The following is a 22,177-nucleotide window of genomic DNA, read 5'->3' on the forward strand; positions in this document are numbered from 1 at the left end:
TAATCCGTCATTTTACTGCTAAATCAGTGTCTGTTCACTTGAATTGTAAAAACAATTAGTTTCTGATGAAAAGTTCGAGAAAAGGGAATTCTGGATGTCACGTGATCCTAAAATGACAACATTCTACGTCATTGTTTTGTTGTTGATCAAGCTCCAGAAATAGAACCCTTGTCAGATTCAGCTGGTCGAGCACTTTCCACCCGGACATTGAAGAAGGTAGATCGCAGTATTTTTACTACATATTTCCGATCATACCATGTGGTTATATGTCATTTATACAAGTTTGTCTATTTGTCGTCCTTTTAAAGTGTGTTCGACAGTGTATGTATGGAAAAGCACATGCGAAAAATATGGTTTGCCAAACTTGAAAACAAAAACATGGCTGCCAAATTTTCCTGGTATGGCGTGCCTTTTCGAGTTTTTGTTTCCTAGTGAATGGACGGATTGTTGTAGGCCAGCAAAGCGCCACTTGTCTAGAAGTTTTGTTGGTAACAACGAGTAGCAAAAAGTGAAAGGTGATCAATGAATCTGTTGATCAAATCATCAAGCCTGGAGAAACTGGCAGACTGCAGCACAACAAGGACTTCGACTTTGGAAGCCTTTGGATAGATAGCGTCTTTGAAGCTGGGATATTATCGAAACTGTATAGATCTTAGTTTCTTGCAATCATGAAGCAAAATGAATTATACAATGCAAATGTCAAATTAGTACTTGTTTCAATATGTTTTTGTTGGTTTGTTTGGCTGAAACTGTAACTTAATGCAGTAGTTTTAATCATTTTAATGTTTAGCCAGGTGAGCAAACTGAAAAGGAAATCATAAGTATGACATTATGTCTGACATGCAAGCCTGCCTTGCATGTTGCTGTGTAGTTTATTTGACAGAATTGCAAACACTGAAACAGCATCTTTGGAAGGGCATCAACTGTACAAGTAAAGACATGACATTGAGTAGAGTGATAGATAACATATTGGACCAGGTGTTTGTTGAGTGGGAAGCATTTGATCAGTCAGTCACTTAGAGTTGTGACTCTCAGAAGCTAAAGTCTGAATATACAATATATATATATATATATATATATATATATATATATATATAAACAGAGTGTAATCACACATACTTGACAGAAAATTTCCTTGAAAACCAACACCTATTTTGTTAAACAAAAAAATAAAAATCTGAATTTTCTCTGTACCCGGCAGCTTGGTCACAGACTACACTTATGAAAGTTATATATTTTTTATATCTAGTTGTTTCATTGTGGAACTTGTATGTAGATAGAAAATTAAATGATAAAAAAATGAATGGGTATGGTGAACAGTAATAATACAAAAGATAAGTTATATTTGTACCTACCAACTTAGGCAGAAGGCTTTAAGAAAAAGTGTATGTGCTGTCAGGTTTTCTTTGATATGCATAGATAGTCTCATACCACGTTAATGAGGGGAAAAATGGGCCTGACTTGTATTTTAAATATAAACCTGATGTGCTGGTTAGGCCTTGAGTTTGAAACAATGAAAGCCTAAGAAATGTTACAGAAGATCGAATGGAGGGGGAAATTTTGACAAGTTTCATAGTTTGATATACGTATCTGCAATTTTTTTTTTTTAAGTTTAACTGGTAATGTTGAAAATATTTTGAACTTTTTGACAACTTTTTGTCGCAAAAAGGATAAGACGTACACATTTAAGGGCATGACTTTCCTGTTCACTGATTCAAACTATGGTGGAAAATCTGATAGCAAAGTATCTTATTCTTATATGTTAGCACAGTTATTGAACAGTACTGTCAGTAGTCACCAATCTGGATATTCTATATTCCGTTTACAAAGATACTGGCATAATGCACATGTTCCAGTGGAGTTTTCTTTAAAAATTTGGTAGTGGCAATCCTTTTATTGCCATGATATCTTTTATGTAGACAAAGTGCTATGATTTGTGGGGGGAAACCAGGGGTCACATGATTCATGGCAGCTAAGACTAGCATTGAATAATCAAGCTGAAATATCTTGAGTAAGGGGCCAAAGAGCAAAGGTCATGCTCAAACTGCCCATTGGGTGATTGGCATTAAATCCAAGTGTATGACAAGAGACTTTCTATGTTATACACCACTGTATTTATGCATTGCTGATGCCAGGTCAGCTTGCAATGATCTGTTTTTGGTAGTTTCAAATTTTGAAGTAACATTCTGAATGTTCGTTTCTGAAAAAATATTTAATATTCTCAGAGTAATTGAACCGAAAGTAGTTTTGGGGGTTTAGATTGAGGTTTTTAAACAAATATATATTTTGTTATTTTTGTGTGTGTTGGGTCTTTGTACTTTGTGGTACAAAATGTAAATATGCACGCTGAATGGGCCTGTAGAAAAGGACGGGTATACATTTCATTCTGAAAGCTTGTAGACTTGCAGTTCATGGAAGAAATATCCTAACTCCTTAGTAAGAACAACATTTGAATTCTTTTTTATAAACCTGTTTCTTGGTTTCCTCAAAAAGGGTGTCAAATATTAAATCTGTACATTACTTTTTAGTTTGTATTTGCATACCTATTTCAGTGGTCTCCTTCATGTTGTTTCCTCCCAGGTCGCAGACAAAAAGTGTCCACACATTGTGATCATTGTTGCACAACCAAGAGTGCACGATGTCTCGACCACAGTTTGCTACTGTGATCTTTCATCTGAAGAAGGACATCTTTCCAACAAATACAAGTATTGATTGTGAATTTGAGATCACAGAATCACTGGAAGCAAACAAATGGTAAGTTGTTTGATTTCTCTAGAACTAATGATGACTGTACTGGTAAATGTTAATAAATTAAGTCTTAAGGTCTCCAGGGTGATTAAGGCTCTGTTGAGAGAGTTCCTCTTCACTGATGACTGCGCACTTGCTGCACACACCATGAGGACATGCAGTTCATTATGTACAGGTTCTCAGCCTCCTGCAGGTGCTTTGGACTCGCCATCAGCCTCAGCAAGACTGAGTCCATGTACCAACCAGCTAGCTCACAGAACGCCAGTGCTTCCCCCCCAGCTGCAATCAAGATCGATGACACAGAAATCAAGTCAGTCGACAAGTTTTGCTTCCTGGGCAGCACCCTATGCAGCAACGGAGCCCTTGATGCAGAAGTGACGCTGCGCATCGCCTTTGGCAGACTCAGCAACAGGCTGTGGAACAACAAAGGCATCAGGCTCAGCACCAAAATCAAAACCTACAGAGCTGTTGTGCTGACCACCTTGTTGTACTGCTTTGAAACATGGACGACATATCGCCGTCACATTCAACAACTTCAGCAGTTTCACCAGAGATGCCTACGAAAGATCCTCGGCATAAATTGGCAAGACAGGGTCTCCAACCTCCAGGTCCAACATCGAAAGCCTGCTGATCCAGTGCCAGCTATGCTGGACAGGACACGTTGTCCGCATGACAGACAGCATGATCCCAAAGGTGCTTTTGTATGGTCGGCTGAAGGAAGGCCACTGCGAACTTGGAAGACCCTGCAAGCGCTTCAAGGACACCTTGAAGACAAACCTCAAAGCCTTTGACATAGACATCGCTTCCTGGGAAACTGATGCCTTTGACAGCTCTCGCTGGAGGATGCTGTGCTCTGGTGGTATAAAGACGTTTGAAAACAAGAGAACACTGGCCATCGAGGAGAAGCGTGATTGAAGGAAGCAGGGCTCAACTTCTGGAGACGTTTTCCCTTGCAACACCTGTGGGAAGTGCTGCACATCCAGAATCAGTTTCTTCTCCCATATGAGGACACACACCGACAGATAAGCCTGCCTGCCTACTCATCCATTGGTCCGATGGGAGACTCCCATCGAAGGTCTCACTGCCTTTTACATCCTTAGGGGCAGTGAAATCATATTCTATTTCACTGTGATAAGGACTGGGTATAGGAAGGTGGGGCCCAATCTTCTGCCATGTAAACTATAATAAATAAAAAAAAAGAAGGAATAATTACTTTCAGACTATGAGGTAATTGGAATTATTGAACTGATACAAATATGGTAGTGTGGCAGTTTCAGTTACTGATTTAATTACACATACTTAACTGTGACCCACTATTGCAATCTTGATTAAGAAAAAAGAAAGTGCATTGCATTTGGAGTAGACCAGTACAATATTAAAGTTATTGTAGGTAATATAAGAGATTTTTTTTAACTCGCAATATTCCAGCTTGTCAAGGAAAAGGTCAACATTGAAGAGGTCTGTTTTGCTTTGGACAGGTATCGTCACTGTTGACTTGTCTGGTCTGTTGCATGTAGGGACTGGATTGGAATGTACCCAGTTGCCTGGAGGTCCCAAAAAGACTACGTGGCATACCAGTATGTGTCTCTGCCAGAAGATTACCAGAAAGGGAAAAAAGCTTTCTCCAAGATAACTTGGGATGGTAAGTGACTGATTATCACCATCGAAAAATGACATTCTGTCATTTTTGCAGTTTGGACTGAAGATACATTTTCCCTGTATATTTATTTGTTTGTGAATATGGTTCTTAAACAGTTAGTCATATGTGTGACTTCAGACTGAAACTTTGACTATTTATTTTCTGGTTTGATTCTGTTGTGATGTGCTTGAACTTCACCCCAATTAGACCTGTTTACTTACTTGACTTTAGTATTATATTGTACAAAAAAATTGATGGCATGACAAGTCCACTAGTCGTTTGAAAAAAAAAAAAGGTTGGGGTGGATGCTGATGGTTGAGAGTAAAACATTTTTTTCGAGTAAAAACTATTACGTGTATTAGTAGTTTGTATCTCATCCTTCCACGGTAAAATAACAACAAAAAGAAACAAAACACAAAACACCAAAATCTGTATCATAGCCGGGCGCAATAGCTGAGTGGTTAAAGCGTTGGACTTAATCTGAGGGCCCGGGGTTACAATCTCGGTGACAGCGCCTGGTGGGTAAGGGGTGGAGATTTTTCCAATCTTCCAGGTCAACAAATGCAGACCTGCTTGTGCCTGAACCCTCTGTTTGTATACGCAAGCAGAAGATTAAATACGCACGCACAAGATCCTGTAATCCATCTCAATATTTGGTGGGTTATGGAAACAAGAACATGCACACCCCCAAAAACAGAGTATGGTTGCCTACACAGCGGGGTAAAAACGGGTATACATTTAAAACTCCACTCATGTACATACAAGTGAACATGGGAACAGCAGCCCACAAGCGAAGAAGTATCATCAAGTATTGAAGTCAGTTTTTGTGTTGTGATTGGTTTTGGCTTTTTTGGTCACAGTGTGTAATTTTAACATTGACCCCTGAGTTGTTTTTTTTTCTCTCTTTAAAAGACTGGTACTTTTTTTTTTTTTTTTTAATTCTTAAAATAATAAATATTTAAGATAACTTAAGTTTGTTGCCAGAAAGTCAGATAACTAGTTTCTAAAATTGTTTGTTTGACTCTGAGTGTGTGTGGATGCATTCCCTTTTTGTTCTTTCAGCGGGTGTCCTACCCCGAGATGAAGAGTACTATCAGTTGTGTTACATCTCCCGACAACTTAATTGCATCTGTGGTGCAAGTGACCCATTCCAGTTTAGCAGCTCCACAGGCAGGGAGTATGTCGAGGAGGAGTGTGAAGACATGATGGTCGTCAGGCCCAAGACGGACGTCATGCAGGATGAGATCCAGAAGCTGAGCCATGTAAGACTTCTCTTTAGTCTTAGTCTTGATCACTGTGGTGTTTCTCATTTTCCAGTTGTCTCAAGGCATGATCAGCTCCCGTCTGGGAGGGGAACTGGAATAGTGTGGTATCATAGCTGCGGGGAAAGATCAAAGATAGAAACGATAATCAGGACTTGGAACTTGAAGCAAAAGTTATGGAACCTTTATTTTTGTAAAATGAATGCCAAGAAGGCAGTAGGCCCAAATAGTATCTGTGGAAGATTGCAACAAGTCACATATTAGTATGTAAGAACTGTATGGAAGATAAGTATTCAGAAAGCCAGCCAGATAGCAACCATTGACACCCATATTTTAGCCAAGAAAAATGAGCTGCTATCAGGATGACACTGCTGAACTTTAAAAGTGAAATCCAAAGCTCAGACAACTTGTTCCAAATTTAATTCACTTCTTAAGGCATGTATGTGTGTGTGGTGCATGCGTAATATGTTTGATTCGTTTTACTTTCTGGAATAATCTATTTTTGATATTGTCAGGCTGGTGGTATGGCAGTGTGTGGGGTGAGTGTGCAATAAGACGTATGCAGTGTTATGTTTGGCTTTATTATACAAGCAACAATGTTTTAAAAAGAATATGTGCAGTGCTTTTATGTTTTTGCATGTCTTTCATGTTCAGTGTTGCTTTTAAGTAATGTTTGATATTACCATGTTGAGTAATTGTCCACGTTTGTTTTGCTGCACCTGGCATAATTTCTCTTTGTGAGATAATAAAGTTATTCTTATTTTATCATGTTGGGAATATGCAAAGACTGTGTATGTGCCTTGGGTATTTTGTGGGCGCTTTTGGTCTCTGTATAATTATATGATTATATTTTATCCTCTTGAAAAAATGACACCACAGCAGTGCAGTGTTCCTCCTGAATTAAATTTGAAATTAAATGGAGGGGAAGGGAAAAAAGGCCTGATTCTGAAAGGATTTTCTGCCAAAAATCACCCCATCCGTGCAGTAGATGATGATTCATGCAAGGGAACACAAAACCAGGCCTTACAGTTCCTAACATGATATTATGAAATTTTAAGTCTTCAGAGTTATAATGGTGTTTTTAAACTCTTCTGCTGCCATAGGCGACTTTAGTAGACTAGACAGTGCACTGCCATATGTGATTTTATATCGATATCAAGGGGTCATGTTAAAAGGACCATTTTCCACAAAGGGGAGGTTACCTACTTCCGGGAGGTTATCAGACGTAGCTACTTTCGTTTTCTCTGCATAGGTGGGTAGTAGTTTGCACAGGACAGGAATGTCTGTAAATTTCATCAAAAAACACCCCCCAAAATTCGGTGGCAGTGTGAATTTCATTTTAAAAAATAACAGCAAGAAAAACTGTAAGAGCTGTGCAGTGCCTGTAAATTCCATTAAAAAATAACAAAAAAAAAACCACCCAAAAAAGCCAACCTTGTAAGACTGGGGCAGTGGTAGTGTAATTATCAAATTTAAAAAAACAACAACAAACAAACAAAAAAAAACCCTGAAAGAGCAGTGGAGTGTCCGTAAATTTCATTAAAAAAATCCACACAAACACACCCCTGTAAGTGCAGTGTGGTGGCAGTGTAAATTTCTTTTTTTTTTTGGAGGCGTTTGATTGGCTGAGAGCGGGCGGGCCCGTCTTTTCACTGTTAGCCGCGCGAAATTTGGCCAAGCAGAGCAAACCAATAGGCCTAGTTTGCATCAGTTTGACATCGTAAGTATATGTAACACCAAACATGGAGTATAATACAAACTCCTCCTTTTTTTTTTTTTTTTTTTTTTTTGAACCCCCAAAAAACCCCTGTAAAAGAAGTGCGGTGGCTGTGTGAATTACATCCAAAGAATAAAAAAAAAAACACCCCTGTAAGAGTGGCGTGGTGGCTCGCTGTCCCGGCAGAAACTGCTGCTGGTGGGCAAGGAGCGTGAGGAGCTGCAGGGCAAGGTGGGGATCATGGAGAAGACGATGACAGTGCGGGACAGCATCATCTGCCAGCTGCAGAAGGAGGTGAAGCTGCTGGAGGAGCAGGATGATCAGGAAAAGGAGAAGAACAAGCAGCTGGTCCTGACCATCAACGACCTGACCAAGAAACAGAGCGTTCTGCACAAGGTCAGTTCAGTGGCCGCCTTGCTGGGGTTCTTCATATGGCCCGTTGTGTGGTGGGGTGGAAGACGGCTGGGTGGTTGGGGTTCTGTGTCTTGTGTGTTGGGTGAACCACATATATGTTTGCATCTGTGCTTTTGTGTATATATGTGTGTGTGTGGGGGGGGGGTGGATGTGGCTGAATGAAGCCTTTGGTTGAAGGTGTTTTTGTGTGTATTATATGTGTGTGTGTGTTTGCAAGTCTGCATTCAGGCATGTATATATATATATATGAGTGGGTGTGGGTGAACCCTTTGAGTCTGTGTGTATTATTGTGTGTGTCTGTACAAGTTTACATCCAAGCATGTACAGATGCGCTTGCAGTTTTGCATGTTTATGTGTGACATAGCATTGTTTTAATGAAACAATATATCAAGGGGGGGTGGGGGGGGGTTGTCCTGTTGAGATTTTGGTGTTGTTTTTTTTCTTTTTATGTCAGAATATGTGAAATGATAATTGTTTCACCCGACTGTGAACCAGGAAAAGGACAGCATTGAGCAAGCTCTGGGCAAGGAGAAGATGAACATGGTGATCCTGCAGGACCAGATCCAACAACTGAAGGAGAACATCCGCACCCTGCAGTCGGAGAGGGATGAGCTTAGTGGACAGAACCAGAGTCTGACAGATGAACTGAATTCGTATAAGGTGGGTGTCTGTGGGCGGTGCTTCTGGCTGAGATGCGGGTGGTGGTGGAGAGAGGTGGGGGAGGAATTGGCTGGTACGTTGGGGGATGGTCTTCATAGTGCGTTTCTCGTGTGTGTGTAGTAGATAGAAAATTTCCTTTGTTATTATTGTTATGCTGGGGATCTTTGTGTGTAAATTACAAGCATTAACGTAAAGAACTATTTGGTAGTATGTTGGGAATCTTTGTGTGTAAATTGCAAGCATTCGTCCATGTGCTGAATGCATGTTGCAAGTAGCAGTGTTTACACATAAAGTACATGTATTAAGACTCAACATCTCAGCCTTTTTTGTATGTGTATTCAGTCTCTTGTTCCACAAACATAGTCATGCAAATGTATGCACATCACATATTTACAAGAGCTCTTTTCGGCCAAGACATCTGCCCTTGTTTCAGTAACAAGCATTCAAAAAGCAAAGGGATCCATACAAATCTCCACATGTCACATAATTACCTGGCTCAGTATGTGTGTGTGTAGTAGCCTTCAGTTTAACATCTTCCACTTTAAGTGATATTAGAAGATGTGTGTGTGTGTGTGTGTGTGAGAGAGAGAGAGATGATTGTGTACTTGAAGGCAGTGTGTGCTATATCATAGGTGATCACATAACATGATCTTGGAGATGGGGAAACCTGTCTGTCCACTCTTCTCCCAACTTGGTGCTGGCAGATCTGATTTTGGACTGAAACACTTTGATTCTGATCCAAGGCAACTGGTTACCAGGCCCTCTCATGCCTGTCCAATTGACACTTTTTTACAGATTCAGGTAATGGATAGCCAGACGAAGGTGACACAGACTGGCAAGACCATCTCAAAACTGAATGAAGAGCTGGAGAAGGCCTTAAACCAGTGTGCCACTGTTGTGGAGGAGTGTGAAGACCTGAAGAAGAAGGTTGCAGAGAAGGAGGAGATACTCCGACAGTTGGACAATAATCTGGCTTCTGTTATGCAGCAGAAAATTGAGGCAGAGGTGAGTGATCAGACCTCATGTAGAAATTTAGGGGAGGGGTGGGGAGTATGACTGAAAGTTGTCTAGACTGAGAAGGGAGTGCACTTAGTTTTGAAGAACTGTTTGATGCAGAATCTGACAAACTGGTTGTGTTTGCTAGTTATATGTAATGTGATGCATGTTTTAGATAAAACATTCCCAGAATATTTCTTCCTACCTTATGTCCACTCTACTAGTGACAGATGTACGAAAGGAATTATCCAGGTTGGCACTGAAGAAAAGATTTCTTTGAAGCAAAAGTATGAAAATGTGTTTTATTCATTCAAATTTTGTTGACATTAATGTTTTTTTCTCTCCTCAATTGAAAAAGAAAAGAATTGTCAAAACAGTTGTTTGTGAATTTTGTTTTTAAATTGTTCTGAAATGAAAGAATGATGAGGCGAGGAGAGTAAATGATTAAACAACAGTAAAGAATGGTAACTCTATCATTATGCTGCTGTGTGCATGTGTCAGATGATCAGTGTACGGACAAGACTAGTGTTGCATTTTGAGTAAAAAAAAAAAAAAAAAAAAATCTATCGACACCACCACGTGTTTGTTCTGCATTGTCTGTATATTCTGTTTAGCATATTCTGGATTGAAAGGCTATGCCAGTCTTGCAACTGGGAGCATAATGCAAACTCCTCATACTTGTGTCAGTACATTCCTTCTGTCACTGCTATTGTGTGCACTTCAGATAAGGTCATGTCGGCAGCTTTCTTTTTGAGGAAGTGTCTGGGTTTGTTCCAGTATACCTTTAATTTACCTGTGTGTTAGCCGAATCGATAGCATAAGCAGCATTGACTCGAGTTGTGTACCTTGTAAATTGCGAGAGTTACCTCTCTTTATTGTTTAATCCTAGCCTCATTATTAAAAATCCATTGAGGCCACCATGTATTTGATCTATAGTCTGAATATTTGTCTGGTATAAGGACAAATCTGGCACTTCCTTTTTGAGGAAGAGGCTGGGTTTGTTGGAATGTACCTGGAATTTACCTGTCTGCTAGCTGAATTGGTAGCATAAGCAGTGATGAGTTGGAAGTTGCATACCGTGTAAATGGAGAGGGTTACCACTCTTCAATGTTTTTTTTTTATTTTTTTTTTTTAAACTGAAAACTACAAACACAGGTCACCACTGTTCAGTGTTCATGGACTAACACACCCATGCACACTCATATGCTTGAGATGATGGCCTTTGTAGTGGCCTTAGTTGTTGACGCAGATGGTGATGTGATGGTATTGTCACTGGTGTTTGTGTGTTGGAACAGAGGAGACGCAATGACCTGACCCATGAACTGCAGAATGCCAATGACAAGCTGTTGGCCTGCGACGCTATGAAGGTCAAGCTCAGCAGTGACCTGGAGGCCTATGAGCAGACGCAGCAGAAGATGAATTGCAAGTTCGAAGTGAGTGGATCACACAGTTTTCCTCTCTCTTTTTTTTTCTTTCCCTTTTTTACCAGTCAAAATGATTTACTGATCGATCTGTCAGCCCATTTTAGTAGAGATCCACAGAAACAGAAACATGGTTAGAGAAAGAGAGACAACCTTTGTCAGGAATGATGTAACCCTTAGAAGATAAGAGATCCTATATGTGGTGTTGAGAACCAGGTGTGTTGCCAGACTGTATGGTGTTCAGAACCAAGTGTGTCTGTTTGTGTGGCGTTGAGAACCAGGTGTGTTGCCAGACTGTGTGGTGTTCAGAACCAAGTGTGTCTGTTTGTGTGGCGTTGAGAACCAGGTGTGTTGCCAGACTGTGTGGTGTTCAGAACCAAGTGTGTCTGTTTGTGTGGTGTTGAGAACCAGGTGTGTTGCCAGACTGTGTGGTGTTCAGAACCAAGTGTGTCTGTCTGTGTGGCGTTGAGAACCAGGTGTGTTGCCAGACTGTGTGGTGTTCAGAACCAGGTGTGTCTGTTTGTGTGGCGTTGAGAACCAGGTGTGTTGCCAGACTGTGTGGTGTTCAGAACCAAGTGTGTCTGTTTGTGTGGTGTTGAGAACCAGGTGTGTTGCCAGACTGTGTGGTGTTCAGAACCAGGTGTGTCTGTTTGTGTGGCGTTGAGAACCAGGTGTGTTGCCAGACTGTGTGGTGTTCAGAACCAAGTGTGTGTGTCTGTGTGGTGTTGAGAACCAGGTGTGTTGCCAGACTGTGTGGTGTTCAGAACCAGGTGTGTTGACAGAATGTGTGGTGTTGAGAACCAGGTGTGTTGCCAGACTGTGTGGTGTTGAGAACCAGGTGTGTCTGTTTGTGTGGTGTTGAGAACCAGGTGTGTTGCCAGACTGTGTGGTGTTCAGAACCAAGTGTGTCTGTCTGTGTGGTGTTGAGAACCAGGTGTGTTGCCAGACTGTGTGGTGTTCAGAACCAAGTGTGTCTGTCTGTGTGGTGTTGAGAACCAGGTGTGTTGCCAGACTGTGTGGTGTTCAGAACCAAGTGTGCCTGTGTGGTGTTGAGAACCAGGTGTGTTGCCAGACTGTGTGGTGTTGAGAACCAGGTGTGTTGACAGAATGTGTGGTGTTTCAGAACCAGGTGTGTTGACAGACTGTGTGGTGTTCAGAACCAGGTGTGTTGACAGAATGTGTGGTGTTGAGAACCAGGTGTGTTGCCAAACTGTGTGGTGTTCAGAACCAAGTGTGTCTGTCTGTGTGGTGTTGAGAACCAGGTGTGTTGCCAGACTGTGTGGTGTTCAGAACCAGGTGTGTCTGTTTGTGTGGTGTTGAGAACCAGGTGTGTTGCCAGACTGTGTGGTGTTCAGAACCAAGTGTGTCTGTCTGTGTGGTGTTGAGAACCAGGTGTGTTGCCAGACTGTGTGGTGTTCAGAACCAGGTGTGTTGACAGAATGTGTGGTGTTTCAGAACCAGGTGTGTTGACAGACTGTGTGGTGTTCAGAACCAGGTGTGTTGACAGAATGTGTGGTGTCTAGAACCAGGTGTGTTGACAGAATGTGTGGTATCTAGAACTAGGTGTGTTGTGAGGTGTTCAGAACCAGGTGTGTCGACAGACTGTGTGGTGTTCAGAACCAGGTGTGTTGACAGACTGTAAGTTGTTCAGAACCAGGTGTGTTTGTTCGTTTGGTTTTCAGAACAAGATGTATGTGTTTGTGCCTTGTTCAGAACCAGGTGTGTGTGTTTGTGCGGTGTCCAGGACCAGGAGTCGGAGATGCGCATCATGCGGGACAAGCTGGAGCACAAGGAGAGAGCGGAGAGGGACTCGCAGAAAATGCTGGCCCAGTGGGACAAGGAGCTGGAAAAGATGAGGATTGAAAACAAACAACTGAGGGCCACCCTCAACGAGTTTGAGCAAGTCATGGCGATGGAAACCTCATGCAAGGATGGACTCACCAAGGCGAACGAGAAGCTGAAATTGGACTACTCCAGTATCTGCCGCCAGCTGGACATCCTGACGGCCCAGCTGAAGTCGGTGAGCGAGGAGAAGATGGCGCTGCAGATGCAGCTGCGGAGCTTCGAGGACGAGCTGCAAGAGACGCTGGTGCTGAAGGACAAGGAGGTGGCTGGCCGGCTGGATGAGCTGAGGGACAAGACCCAGCAGATCAGGAACAAGGACCAGGAGCTAGCACGCAGGAAGCAGATCATCGAGGAGCTGAAGGAGCAAGTGGCCAAGCTGACGGACACGATGCAGGAGGAAAAAAGGAAGCTGCTGGAGACCCAAGAAGTCCTCTGCACCACGAAGGAGAATCTGCTACAGGTGGTAGAGGCCCAAGCCACCCAGGGTGCGAAGTGGGACCAGTTGCAGAGAGAGGGACAGGAGTACGCTAAGGTGAGATCGTCGACGTAGCACCACAGTTTCTTCATTCTTCTGTTTTTTTTACTCGCTTGTGTAAACAAAGTGAGTCTTATGTTTTAACCCGGTGTTCGGTTGTCTCTGTGTGTGTCTGTGGTAAACTTTAACATTGACATTTTCTCTGCAAATACTTTATCAGTTGACACCAAATTTGGCATAAAAATAGGAAAAATTCAGTTCTTTCCAGTCATCTTGTTTAAAATAATATTGCACTTCTGGGATGGGCACAAAAAAATAAAAAAGAAGCCTAATTATATGCAAACTGCATTTACTGTTATATTTATATTTTTTGTATTCTTTAAACTTGGCTTTTTGATCTGATATTCTGACACAACAACAAGAGGAGTCATTATTATCATTTTTTGTTCAAACAGGAACTTCTTTTGCTAAGCATGGAATTTTTATTTATTTTGCAAACGTTTTGGTGCAGATAGTAAAAAAGGGAAATTACTCTGTAATTAATGCTAGGGGACTTAATTTATCACAAGTGAGTCTTGAAGGCCTTGCCTCTCTTGTTTTCTTTTAACTACACATATTTTACTGTGACCCACTAGTGCAGACTCTGGCAGGGTGTCAGATTCCTGTCCTGTGCATTGTTATGTGCACATGGGGCGTGGAATATAATAATCTGTGTGCACTCTCAGCGTGCGTTATGTTCGTATTTCTTATGCACCACACACACTCTTCCAGTTTCATTTACAAAATTAAGTCCACTACAAGGTTGGTAGTGTTTGCCAACTCTAATTTTTTTTCACAAGCAAAACAAAACATAGATGATTTTCCACATATTACTGCTCAGTCATCAAATCTTAATATATTTTCATATGTTAATTAATAATTATTAAGTTTAATTACACATACTTAACCGTGACCCAACTAGTGCAGAGTCATGCACTCAATAAGATTCATCTATCATACCATCACTTTTCCAACCAAAGCAGAATCTCAACAACAAAAATCTTTTCTTCTCTTGTGCAGTGTCTTCCAAATTCACATCCACCTCAAAAAAATATACATATGATACATCTTCAACAACAAAACTAAATTATGTTTCATCACCCAACACAGAACTTTGTGTCCTCTGCTCACAAATTCAGCAGGTAAATATAATGATTGTTCTTTTTTTTAACATAGACTAATAATGTCCTCTGCTCATAAGTTTAGCAGGTAAATATAATGTTTGATCCTTTTGTTTTGTTTTTTTATTTCATTGTCTTCAAAGTTTTTTTAATTTATTTATCACTCCCTGTTGAATGAACTTTTATGAAGGTTGAAGACCCGAATGTCAGCGTTCCTCTCTTCCGGTGGTCCAGCTGCCAGCATCAAGCAAGCCCCGTCCAAGGCTCTCTGCTGAAAACATATTTATAACCATAAGTTTACAATGAACTGGAAATAAACAAGCTTCAGTGAATTTCTGCTCCCTGTCAACTTCAACCTGGTTTTTTTTTTGTGACGAAGCAAGATTTTATTACCAACGACAAACTCACCCCTCTGCAACGGCGAACAACACCACACGACCAATAACTCCAACTTCTTTTCCAAAGCCCATTTACAATACTTCGTCAGCCAAACCCAATATCAAAAAGTAAACAACCTGGACTCACCTACAAAACATGTAGCATGTGTACGTTTGAGCCAGTCTCTGAAAAGGGTGTTCACCTCTGAACGTTAATCGACCGACTGACCAAAAAACTCTCACTCCCGCAAGAGCTCCTAAAAAAAAAAATGGGGGAACTGAACTCGCGGTTAAAAAAAAAAAAAAAAAAAAAAAAATCCCCTCCATTCGGAGTACCCCCCAAATTCAAAGCTCTTCTAAAACGCCTTCGTCACACCGATAACCTCCCGGAAGTAAGTCACCTTCCCTCTGTATCCCTGACTAGCTTCCTCTTGTGATGATTTTAGGAAGAAAATTTCCTTTTTGAAACATGCATGAAAATAACATTTTTAATGCATAATTTATTTTTAAAAATCAGACGCCTGCCAGTGTTTGCACCAGTGGGTCATGGTAAGTATGTTAGATTAAATGTAATTTTAGTTAAAAAATTTCCTGTATAATGCATAAAAGATTGGCAAAGACCGAGCAAATCGATAATGTCACTTACCTGAAAAATGGCAGCCATTAGAATGATTATTTACCTCCTGCCAGGAATGGCGTTTCATTGGCTAGCAGACGTCGATCTAATGGCAAGATGTCTTAACACTGAGTTGCTGCGAAAATTTTTGGCCAAGAGGAGCAAACAGATAGTCCTGGTGGGAAGCCTGTGTGCCAGTCATGGATTCAGCGTTGCTGGTGGCTCTCTGGATTCTTGAGTTTATTTATATATTTTATGTGAATACTCCATTCTGCATTGAAGAAAAAAAATTATTTAACTACACATACTTTACCGTGACCCACTAGTGCTGACGTGAGGTATGTTAGATAAATGTAATTTTAAGAAAAAATTTTTTCCTGTATTCACAATCATCGTTTAACTATAAAGCAAAGCAAAAGGCCAGGAGCAATGCTGTAGGTGGATGATAGTAGATGTAGATGCTGCGCGAGTGTTGAGAGCCGACTGCCATGGTGTGGTGTGCAGAGATGCCAAGAAGCGGAGAAAGCCCTGGAGGAGATGAAGGCCCAGAAGGAGGAGGCTGTGGAGAGGGAGGCCTCGACGTACTGCCTGTGGAAGGCCCACGACGCCCTCAAGGCTCGCCTGGAGGCTAGGGAGAAGGAGCTGGTGAGTGCTGTGCTGTGCCGTTTCTTCTGTGCTTTTGCCTTCACTTTGTTTCTGAAGCATGCATCACTGTGTTCAGACGAATCCATATACGCTGCACCATAATCTGCTAGGCAGATACCTGGCCAACAGCATAGCCCAACGTGCTTGTCAGGCCTTGAGTGCAAAATGTGCCATTGTTTGCTCCAAATACACTGACACTGCAAACACCACTTTCAATACCAGGTCAATAGATGTGCAGATCTGCTAGTTACTTGAACCCCCTTCATGCATATACGCATGTTGAAAATCAAATACCCATGATCCATGTCAGCGTTGGGTGGGTTATGGAAACAAGAACATACCTGGCATGAACCCCCCCCCCCCACACCCCCCATCCCTCCTCCCCTATTCACCAGTGGTATTTACCGTTGCAGAGTCAGGCGAGGGAGGAGGTGCGGGAGGCACAGGAGGAGGTGCAGAGGCAGCAGAGCCTCATAGAGGAACAGGCCCAGACAGTGGAGGAGCTGACAAACCGCTTGGAGCTGGGCAAGCTGGAGTTCAAAACCCAGGCCATGGAGAAGGAGAAGCTGGCCCGCCGCCTGCAGAAGGAAACCACGCGCAGTGAGTCCTTCCTTCTTTCCTCACGCCACGCCAGGGGATGATTGATTGGCTAGCCTGTGACAGGCACAGTAGCTGAGTTGTTCAAGTGTTGGACTTTCAGTCTGAGGGTCTGGGGTTTGAATCCCAGGTCAAAATATGTGCAGACCTGCTGGTGCCTGAACCTCTTTCGTGTGTATACGCAAGCGGAAGATCACATACACTCATTAAAGATCCTGTAATCCATGTCAGTGTTCAGTGGATTATGGAAACAAGAACATACCCAGCATGCACACCCCCGCCTACATAGCGGGATGAAAACGATCATACACGTAAAAGCCCATTTAATTACACATACTTAACTGTGACCCAACTAGTGCAGACTCTGGCAGGGGTCTGACATTCCTGTCCTGTGCAAACTACTATCCGCCTATGTGGAGAAAACAAAACTGCGGCCGATAACCTCCCGGAAGTAGGTAACCTCCCTGTTGTCCCGCTGGCTAGCGCCCTCTTTTTCCGGCAGCCATTATGACTCCTGTTCCTGTGCTCTCCATACGGCTAAGTTTTTTTGTATTTTCTGTCCGTCTGTCGATTCTCTGGTGTTCTTGTTTTTGGTCAAATTTTGTCTTCAACCAGGTCACATAATTATATGGTTCGATTGGGAGATCAGGCTAAAATTAAGGCGCGATCGCAATCGATTCGCGGACACTCTGGGCCCTCTACTTCTGGCCCTCTCAACAACGCCAACCCCCCCAGTCATGTACATGTGAGTGAATGTTGGAGTTGCAGCCCACGAACAAAATAGAAGGCTAGGTTGTCTGCTGATGTGACTTTATAAAGAAAAAAAACAGTTTATCTTTTAGTTTCATGAAGTTCTCATCAGCACGGCATTTTTTGTTTTCTGTTTCTTTTTTGTTATTATGTTTAATTGGTTTGGTTTGGTTAGTGGAATTATCCAAAACAACCATACTTCTATTCAGATACTCATATTTTGAATCTTACTTTCTAATATAGTAAGATTTTGTTATGCGTTTTGCATTTTATATCTTGATTTTGAATATTATGGGGAAAAATATTACATTCATTGCTATTAATGGTATTATTCTGAGAAGATGCATTTGATTTAAAGACATTCAATGTTTTTTCCCTTCAAAGTACGGATTTCTTTGACTAAAACATTATATACTAAAAGCAACTTTTAAAATATAATGTTGTGGATGGCATGAACTGTGTATGAAATATCAGTGTTGAACAGAGCATTTTTTAGCATTTTGTTTAAATCATAATCATATTTTTAATTACACATACTTAACCGTGACCCACTAGTGCAGACTCCGGCAGGGGTCTGATTCCTGTCCTGTGCAAACTACTACCCGCCTATGCGGAGGAAACAAAAGTAGCTTCGGCTGATAACCTCCTGAAGTAGGTTACCTCCCCTGTGTATCCCTGACTAGCGCCCTCTATTTTGTGTCTGGTGCATGTGATAAAATATTACCATTAATATATGACAAATCTGTATTGTATAAAATTCTGCATATTAAAGAGATAAGAAAAAGATGAAAAGAAAAAAAGGTGAACAAATTCGAAGTTATATTTTTCATCATGGATGTCACACACACACACACATACAAACACAAAGGACACCAAACACAAAGAACACAAAAAGGACACAAAATTAAGATTCTGGACAGTGTGTAGGTTGATACATAAACCAAGGAATTTTACACATGATAGCTTAACATTTACAGAGGTGATACTAAGGAATTTTACATGTAGTAGCTTAACAGAATAACGTCCACAAAGGTGATGCTAAGGAATTTTACATGTAGTAGCTTAACAGAATAATGTCCACAAAGGTGATGCTAAGGAATTTTACATGTAGTAGCTTAACAGAATAACGTCCACAAAGGTGATGCTAAGGAATTTTACATGTCGTAGCTTAACAGAATAACGTCCACAAAGGTGATGCTAAGGAATTTTACATGTTGTAGCTTAACAGAATAACGTCCACAAAGGTGATGCTAAGGAATTTTACATGTTGTAGCTTAACTTCCACAGAGGTGATACTATGGAATTTTACATGTAGTAGCTTGACGTCCACAGAGGTGATACTAAAGAATTTTAAATGTAGCTTAAAACATCCACAGAGGTGCGAAGATCCTCGGACAACGGCCCTGAGGGATCCCTGTCGGACACTGACGCAGTGGTGATGGTGGAGGTGGATGGTGCGAAGAAGTACAAGTCGCTGTATAAGAAGGAGAAGAAGGAGAAGGAGGTCCTGCTGGAAACGCTGAAGCTGAAGGACGATCAGCTGCAGGAGTTGGCGGGGGAGAACTTTATCTACAGGCAGGAGAACGAGGACCTGCGCAACCAGATCAAGTCCTTGCAGGTATGTGCACGCCACGCACAGGCGCATGCACATGCATGAACATGTGCACACACGTATGCATGCACATATGCATACATGCACACAAACACACACAGATTGAAGACGTGAGCAACCAGAACAAATTCTTGCAGGTACATACACATGCTCGCACATGCGCATGCGCATATGCACAAATGCATGCATGCGTGCACACACGCAGGTACACACACACACACAGACACACACACACTCAGCACTCGCACTCAGACGCGCACACTCTCTCTCTCTCTCTGTCTCTGTTTCACACTTGCTCTCTCCATCTCTGTACAAGCTGTGTGACTGAAAAGTGTATGACTTCTGAAAACTGCTGCAGTTTCTGATAAAAAAAAAAAAAATAAAAAAAGAAGAAGAAAAAAAGAGAGAAGATTTTACAGGTATTCAGACCTCTAGGGATAAGGGAAACACATAGACATGGTGTTTACACATTGTCCCAACACTGTTTGTTTTTGTGTGTGTGTGTGGTGTATGTTTGTGCTGTGTGTATGTTTTTGCTCTGTGTGTGTGTGGTGTGTGTGTGTATGTCTGTGTTGTGTGTGTGTGTGTGGTGTATGTGTGTGTGTGTGTCTGTATTTGGTTGTGTTTATTTGCTGTGTGTGTCTGTATATGCATTCGAAACCAAGTGCTTGAGGAGACTACTACACATCTCCTACAAGGAGCACAAGACCAATGACAAAATGCGGAACCTGGTCAGCAACCTTGTTGGGCCCCAAGAACCACTGCTGGCGACTGTCAAACGACGGAAGATGGCATGGTTAGGTCACGTCATACGACATAACACCCTCTCCAAAACCATCCTGCAAGGGACTGTAGAGGGAGGGCGCAGACGGGGACGGCAGAGAAAGAGCTGGTCCGACAACGTCAAGGAATGGACCAAAATGACGATGCCAGATCTCCTCACGACAGCTGCCAACAGAACGGCGTGGCGAGCTATGACATCTTCCTCATGTCCCCCCAACGACCTTAGCAGTTGAGGGAATGAGCAGAGCAGTCTGTGTATGTGTGTGTTATGTGTGTGTGTGCATCTGTCAACAGGACCAGATGATCAAACTGATGGCAGAGCGCAGACCACAGGAGGAGGAGCTGACCCAGCCACAGGACGAGGTGGACACTGACGAAGACGAAGAAGAAGAAGAGGAGGAACAGGCCCAGAGTGTCCAGCTGATGTACGGCAACCCGTACGCCCCTAAAGTGGAAGCTGCCACTGAGTGAGTGTTCCTCTCTCTGTGTATCTGTTGCATGGTGGTTGGTTCCATTCACTGGAGCAAAGAGGCGTGTGTGTGTGTGTGTATGTATGTGTGTGTGTGCGTATGTATGTGTGTGTACGGTCACATGGTGTGTGTGTGTGTATTGTCACATGGTGGTGTGCGTGTGTGTTGTCACATGGTGGTTGGTTCCATTCACTGGAACTAAGGGAGGAGGTACACTGTGTGTGTGTGTGTGTGTGTGTGTGCGTGTTTGTAAAGTGCTTTGAGCTTGGTCTCTGACCGAGGATAGGCGCTATATAAGTATCTATATCATCATCATCATCATCATTCACCCTGCGCCCCAGACCTCCCAGCCAGCAGACCATCATCCGATCCACCCTGGAGGAGGAGGCAGAGGCAGAGTCGGCCGACCCCATGTCTGCGGCGTCCGGAGAAGGGAACCAGCTGCCCCCGCCCCTGGAGCCTGAGGTGGTGACTGCCCATGGGGCCGCTGCCAGCTGTGATGCTGGTGAGTCCTCTGTGTGTGTGGGAGGGGGGGGGAGGGGGATAGGGGTGGGGGGGGGGGGGGGGGGGCGAGTCAGTGTTGAAAAAAGTAAATTTCCTTACTTTATGGTAAATTGAATAACCAGCAACTGCTCTTACGTTTTGTGTTACATTGAGCCATATATGGAAGAAAAAAAAAAAAAGAAACACACAAACAAAAATGCATATACATACAAGAATAGTGTGATAATGAAATGCATAATTACATTTTAATCACACATACTTAACCTTGACCCACTAGTGCAGACTCCGGCAGGGGTCTGATTCCTGTCCTGCGCAAACTACTACCTGCCTATGCGGTGAAAACGAAAGTAGCTACAGCTGATAACCTCCCAAAGTAGGTTACCTCCCCTGTGTATCCCTGACTAACACCCCCTTTTTCCGGCAGCCATCTTGACTCCTGTTCCTGTGCTCTTCATACAGCTAAGTTTTTTCACTCACACACACACACACACACACAAATAATTAAAAACCTTCTTTTTCTTCTGTTTTTTGTGACTGTTTTAGATGATGCAGTGGCTGAAGAAGGCGTGCCTGAGGTGTTTGAGGACTGCCCCTCAGCGATGCCCGCAGATGACAGGTCTGTGCCCCTCTCTGTCTCTGAGCATGTTGGATCCGGTTGCCCCTCACGGAGTAGGGTGTCAGAGAAGAAGAGGTGGTTTCGTCAGGCTCGTTCACATTTCATGAAGAGTTTGGGACAAAAAATTTCCCATTTCTTGGGATGGGTGAAAGAGAGGGCACTGGAGGATTCTTCGGATGATAGTGATGACGACACTAGCGAGAGTGATAGTACCTCTGATGATGATAACAACACAAATGAGAGGGATACCACCAGGGATGATGAGGGGGATGACAACTGGGTTGATGAGGGGGGTGACGCTGATGAGGGGGATGACGCCTGGGTTGATGAGGGGGATGACGTCTGGGTTGATGAGGGGGATGACGCCTGGGTTGATGAGGGGGGTGACGCTGATGAGGGGGATGACGTCTGGGTTGATGAGGGGGATGACGCCTGGGTTGATAAGGGGGGTGACGCTGATGAGGGGGATGACGCCTGGGTTGATGAGGGGGATGACATCTGGGTTGATGAGGGGGGTGACGTCTGGGTTGATGAGGGGGGTGACGCTGATGAGGGGGATGACGTCTGGGTTGATGAGGGGGATGACGTCTGGGTTGATGAGGGGGATGACGCCAGGGTTGATGAGGGGGATGACGTCTGGGTTGATGAGGGTGATGACGCTGATGAGGGGGATGACGCCTGGGTTGATGAGGGGGACCACACTTGGGTTGATGACGTTCATGATAGGGATACAACCTGTGATGGTGACGCTATTAAGGGGGACCACACTTGGGTTGATGACGTTAGTGATAGGGATACAACCTGTGATGATGACGCTATTTAGGGGGACCACACTTAGGTTGATGACGTTAGTGATAGGGATACAACCTG

General features: G+C 42.9%; 1 protein-coding gene across 1 annotated transcript in view; it reads left to right on the forward strand.

The window, feature by feature from the left end:
- Positions 1 to 123: 123 nt before the first annotated feature.
- LOC143290551 (uncharacterized) overlaps positions 124 to 22,177 on the forward strand; it is a 40,198-nt gene continuing 18,144 nt past the window's right edge. The window contains exons 1-15 of the mRNA XM_076600092.1: positions 124 to 216; positions 2,581 to 2,754; positions 4,266 to 4,390; positions 5,450 to 5,649; positions 7,553 to 7,762; positions 8,276 to 8,440; positions 9,236 to 9,445; positions 10,732 to 10,869; positions 12,602 to 13,234; positions 15,835 to 15,975; positions 16,389 to 16,575; positions 18,699 to 18,940; positions 20,012 to 20,184; positions 20,529 to 20,692; positions 21,235 to 21,307. Of these exons, the coding sequence (XP_076456207.1) occupies positions 2,639 to 2,754; positions 4,266 to 4,390; positions 5,450 to 5,649; positions 7,553 to 7,762; positions 8,276 to 8,440; positions 9,236 to 9,445; positions 10,732 to 10,869; positions 12,602 to 13,234; positions 15,835 to 15,975; positions 16,389 to 16,575; positions 18,699 to 18,940; positions 20,012 to 20,184; positions 20,529 to 20,692; positions 21,235 to 21,307 (2,777 nt within the window). The 5' untranslated portion in view covers positions 124 to 216; positions 2,581 to 2,638. The remainder of the gene's footprint in view (positions 217 to 2,580; positions 2,755 to 4,265; positions 4,391 to 5,449; positions 5,650 to 7,552; positions 7,763 to 8,275; positions 8,441 to 9,235; positions 9,446 to 10,731; positions 10,870 to 12,601; positions 13,235 to 15,834; positions 15,976 to 16,388; positions 16,576 to 18,698; positions 18,941 to 20,011; positions 20,185 to 20,528; positions 20,693 to 21,234; positions 21,308 to 22,177) is intronic.

This window comes from Babylonia areolata, chromosome 15 (assembly GCF_041734735.1).
Source record: "Babylonia areolata isolate BAREFJ2019XMU chromosome 15, ASM4173473v1, whole genome shotgun sequence".
Classification (NCBI taxonomy): Eukaryota; Metazoa; Mollusca; class Gastropoda; order Neogastropoda; family Buccinidae; genus Babylonia; species Babylonia areolata.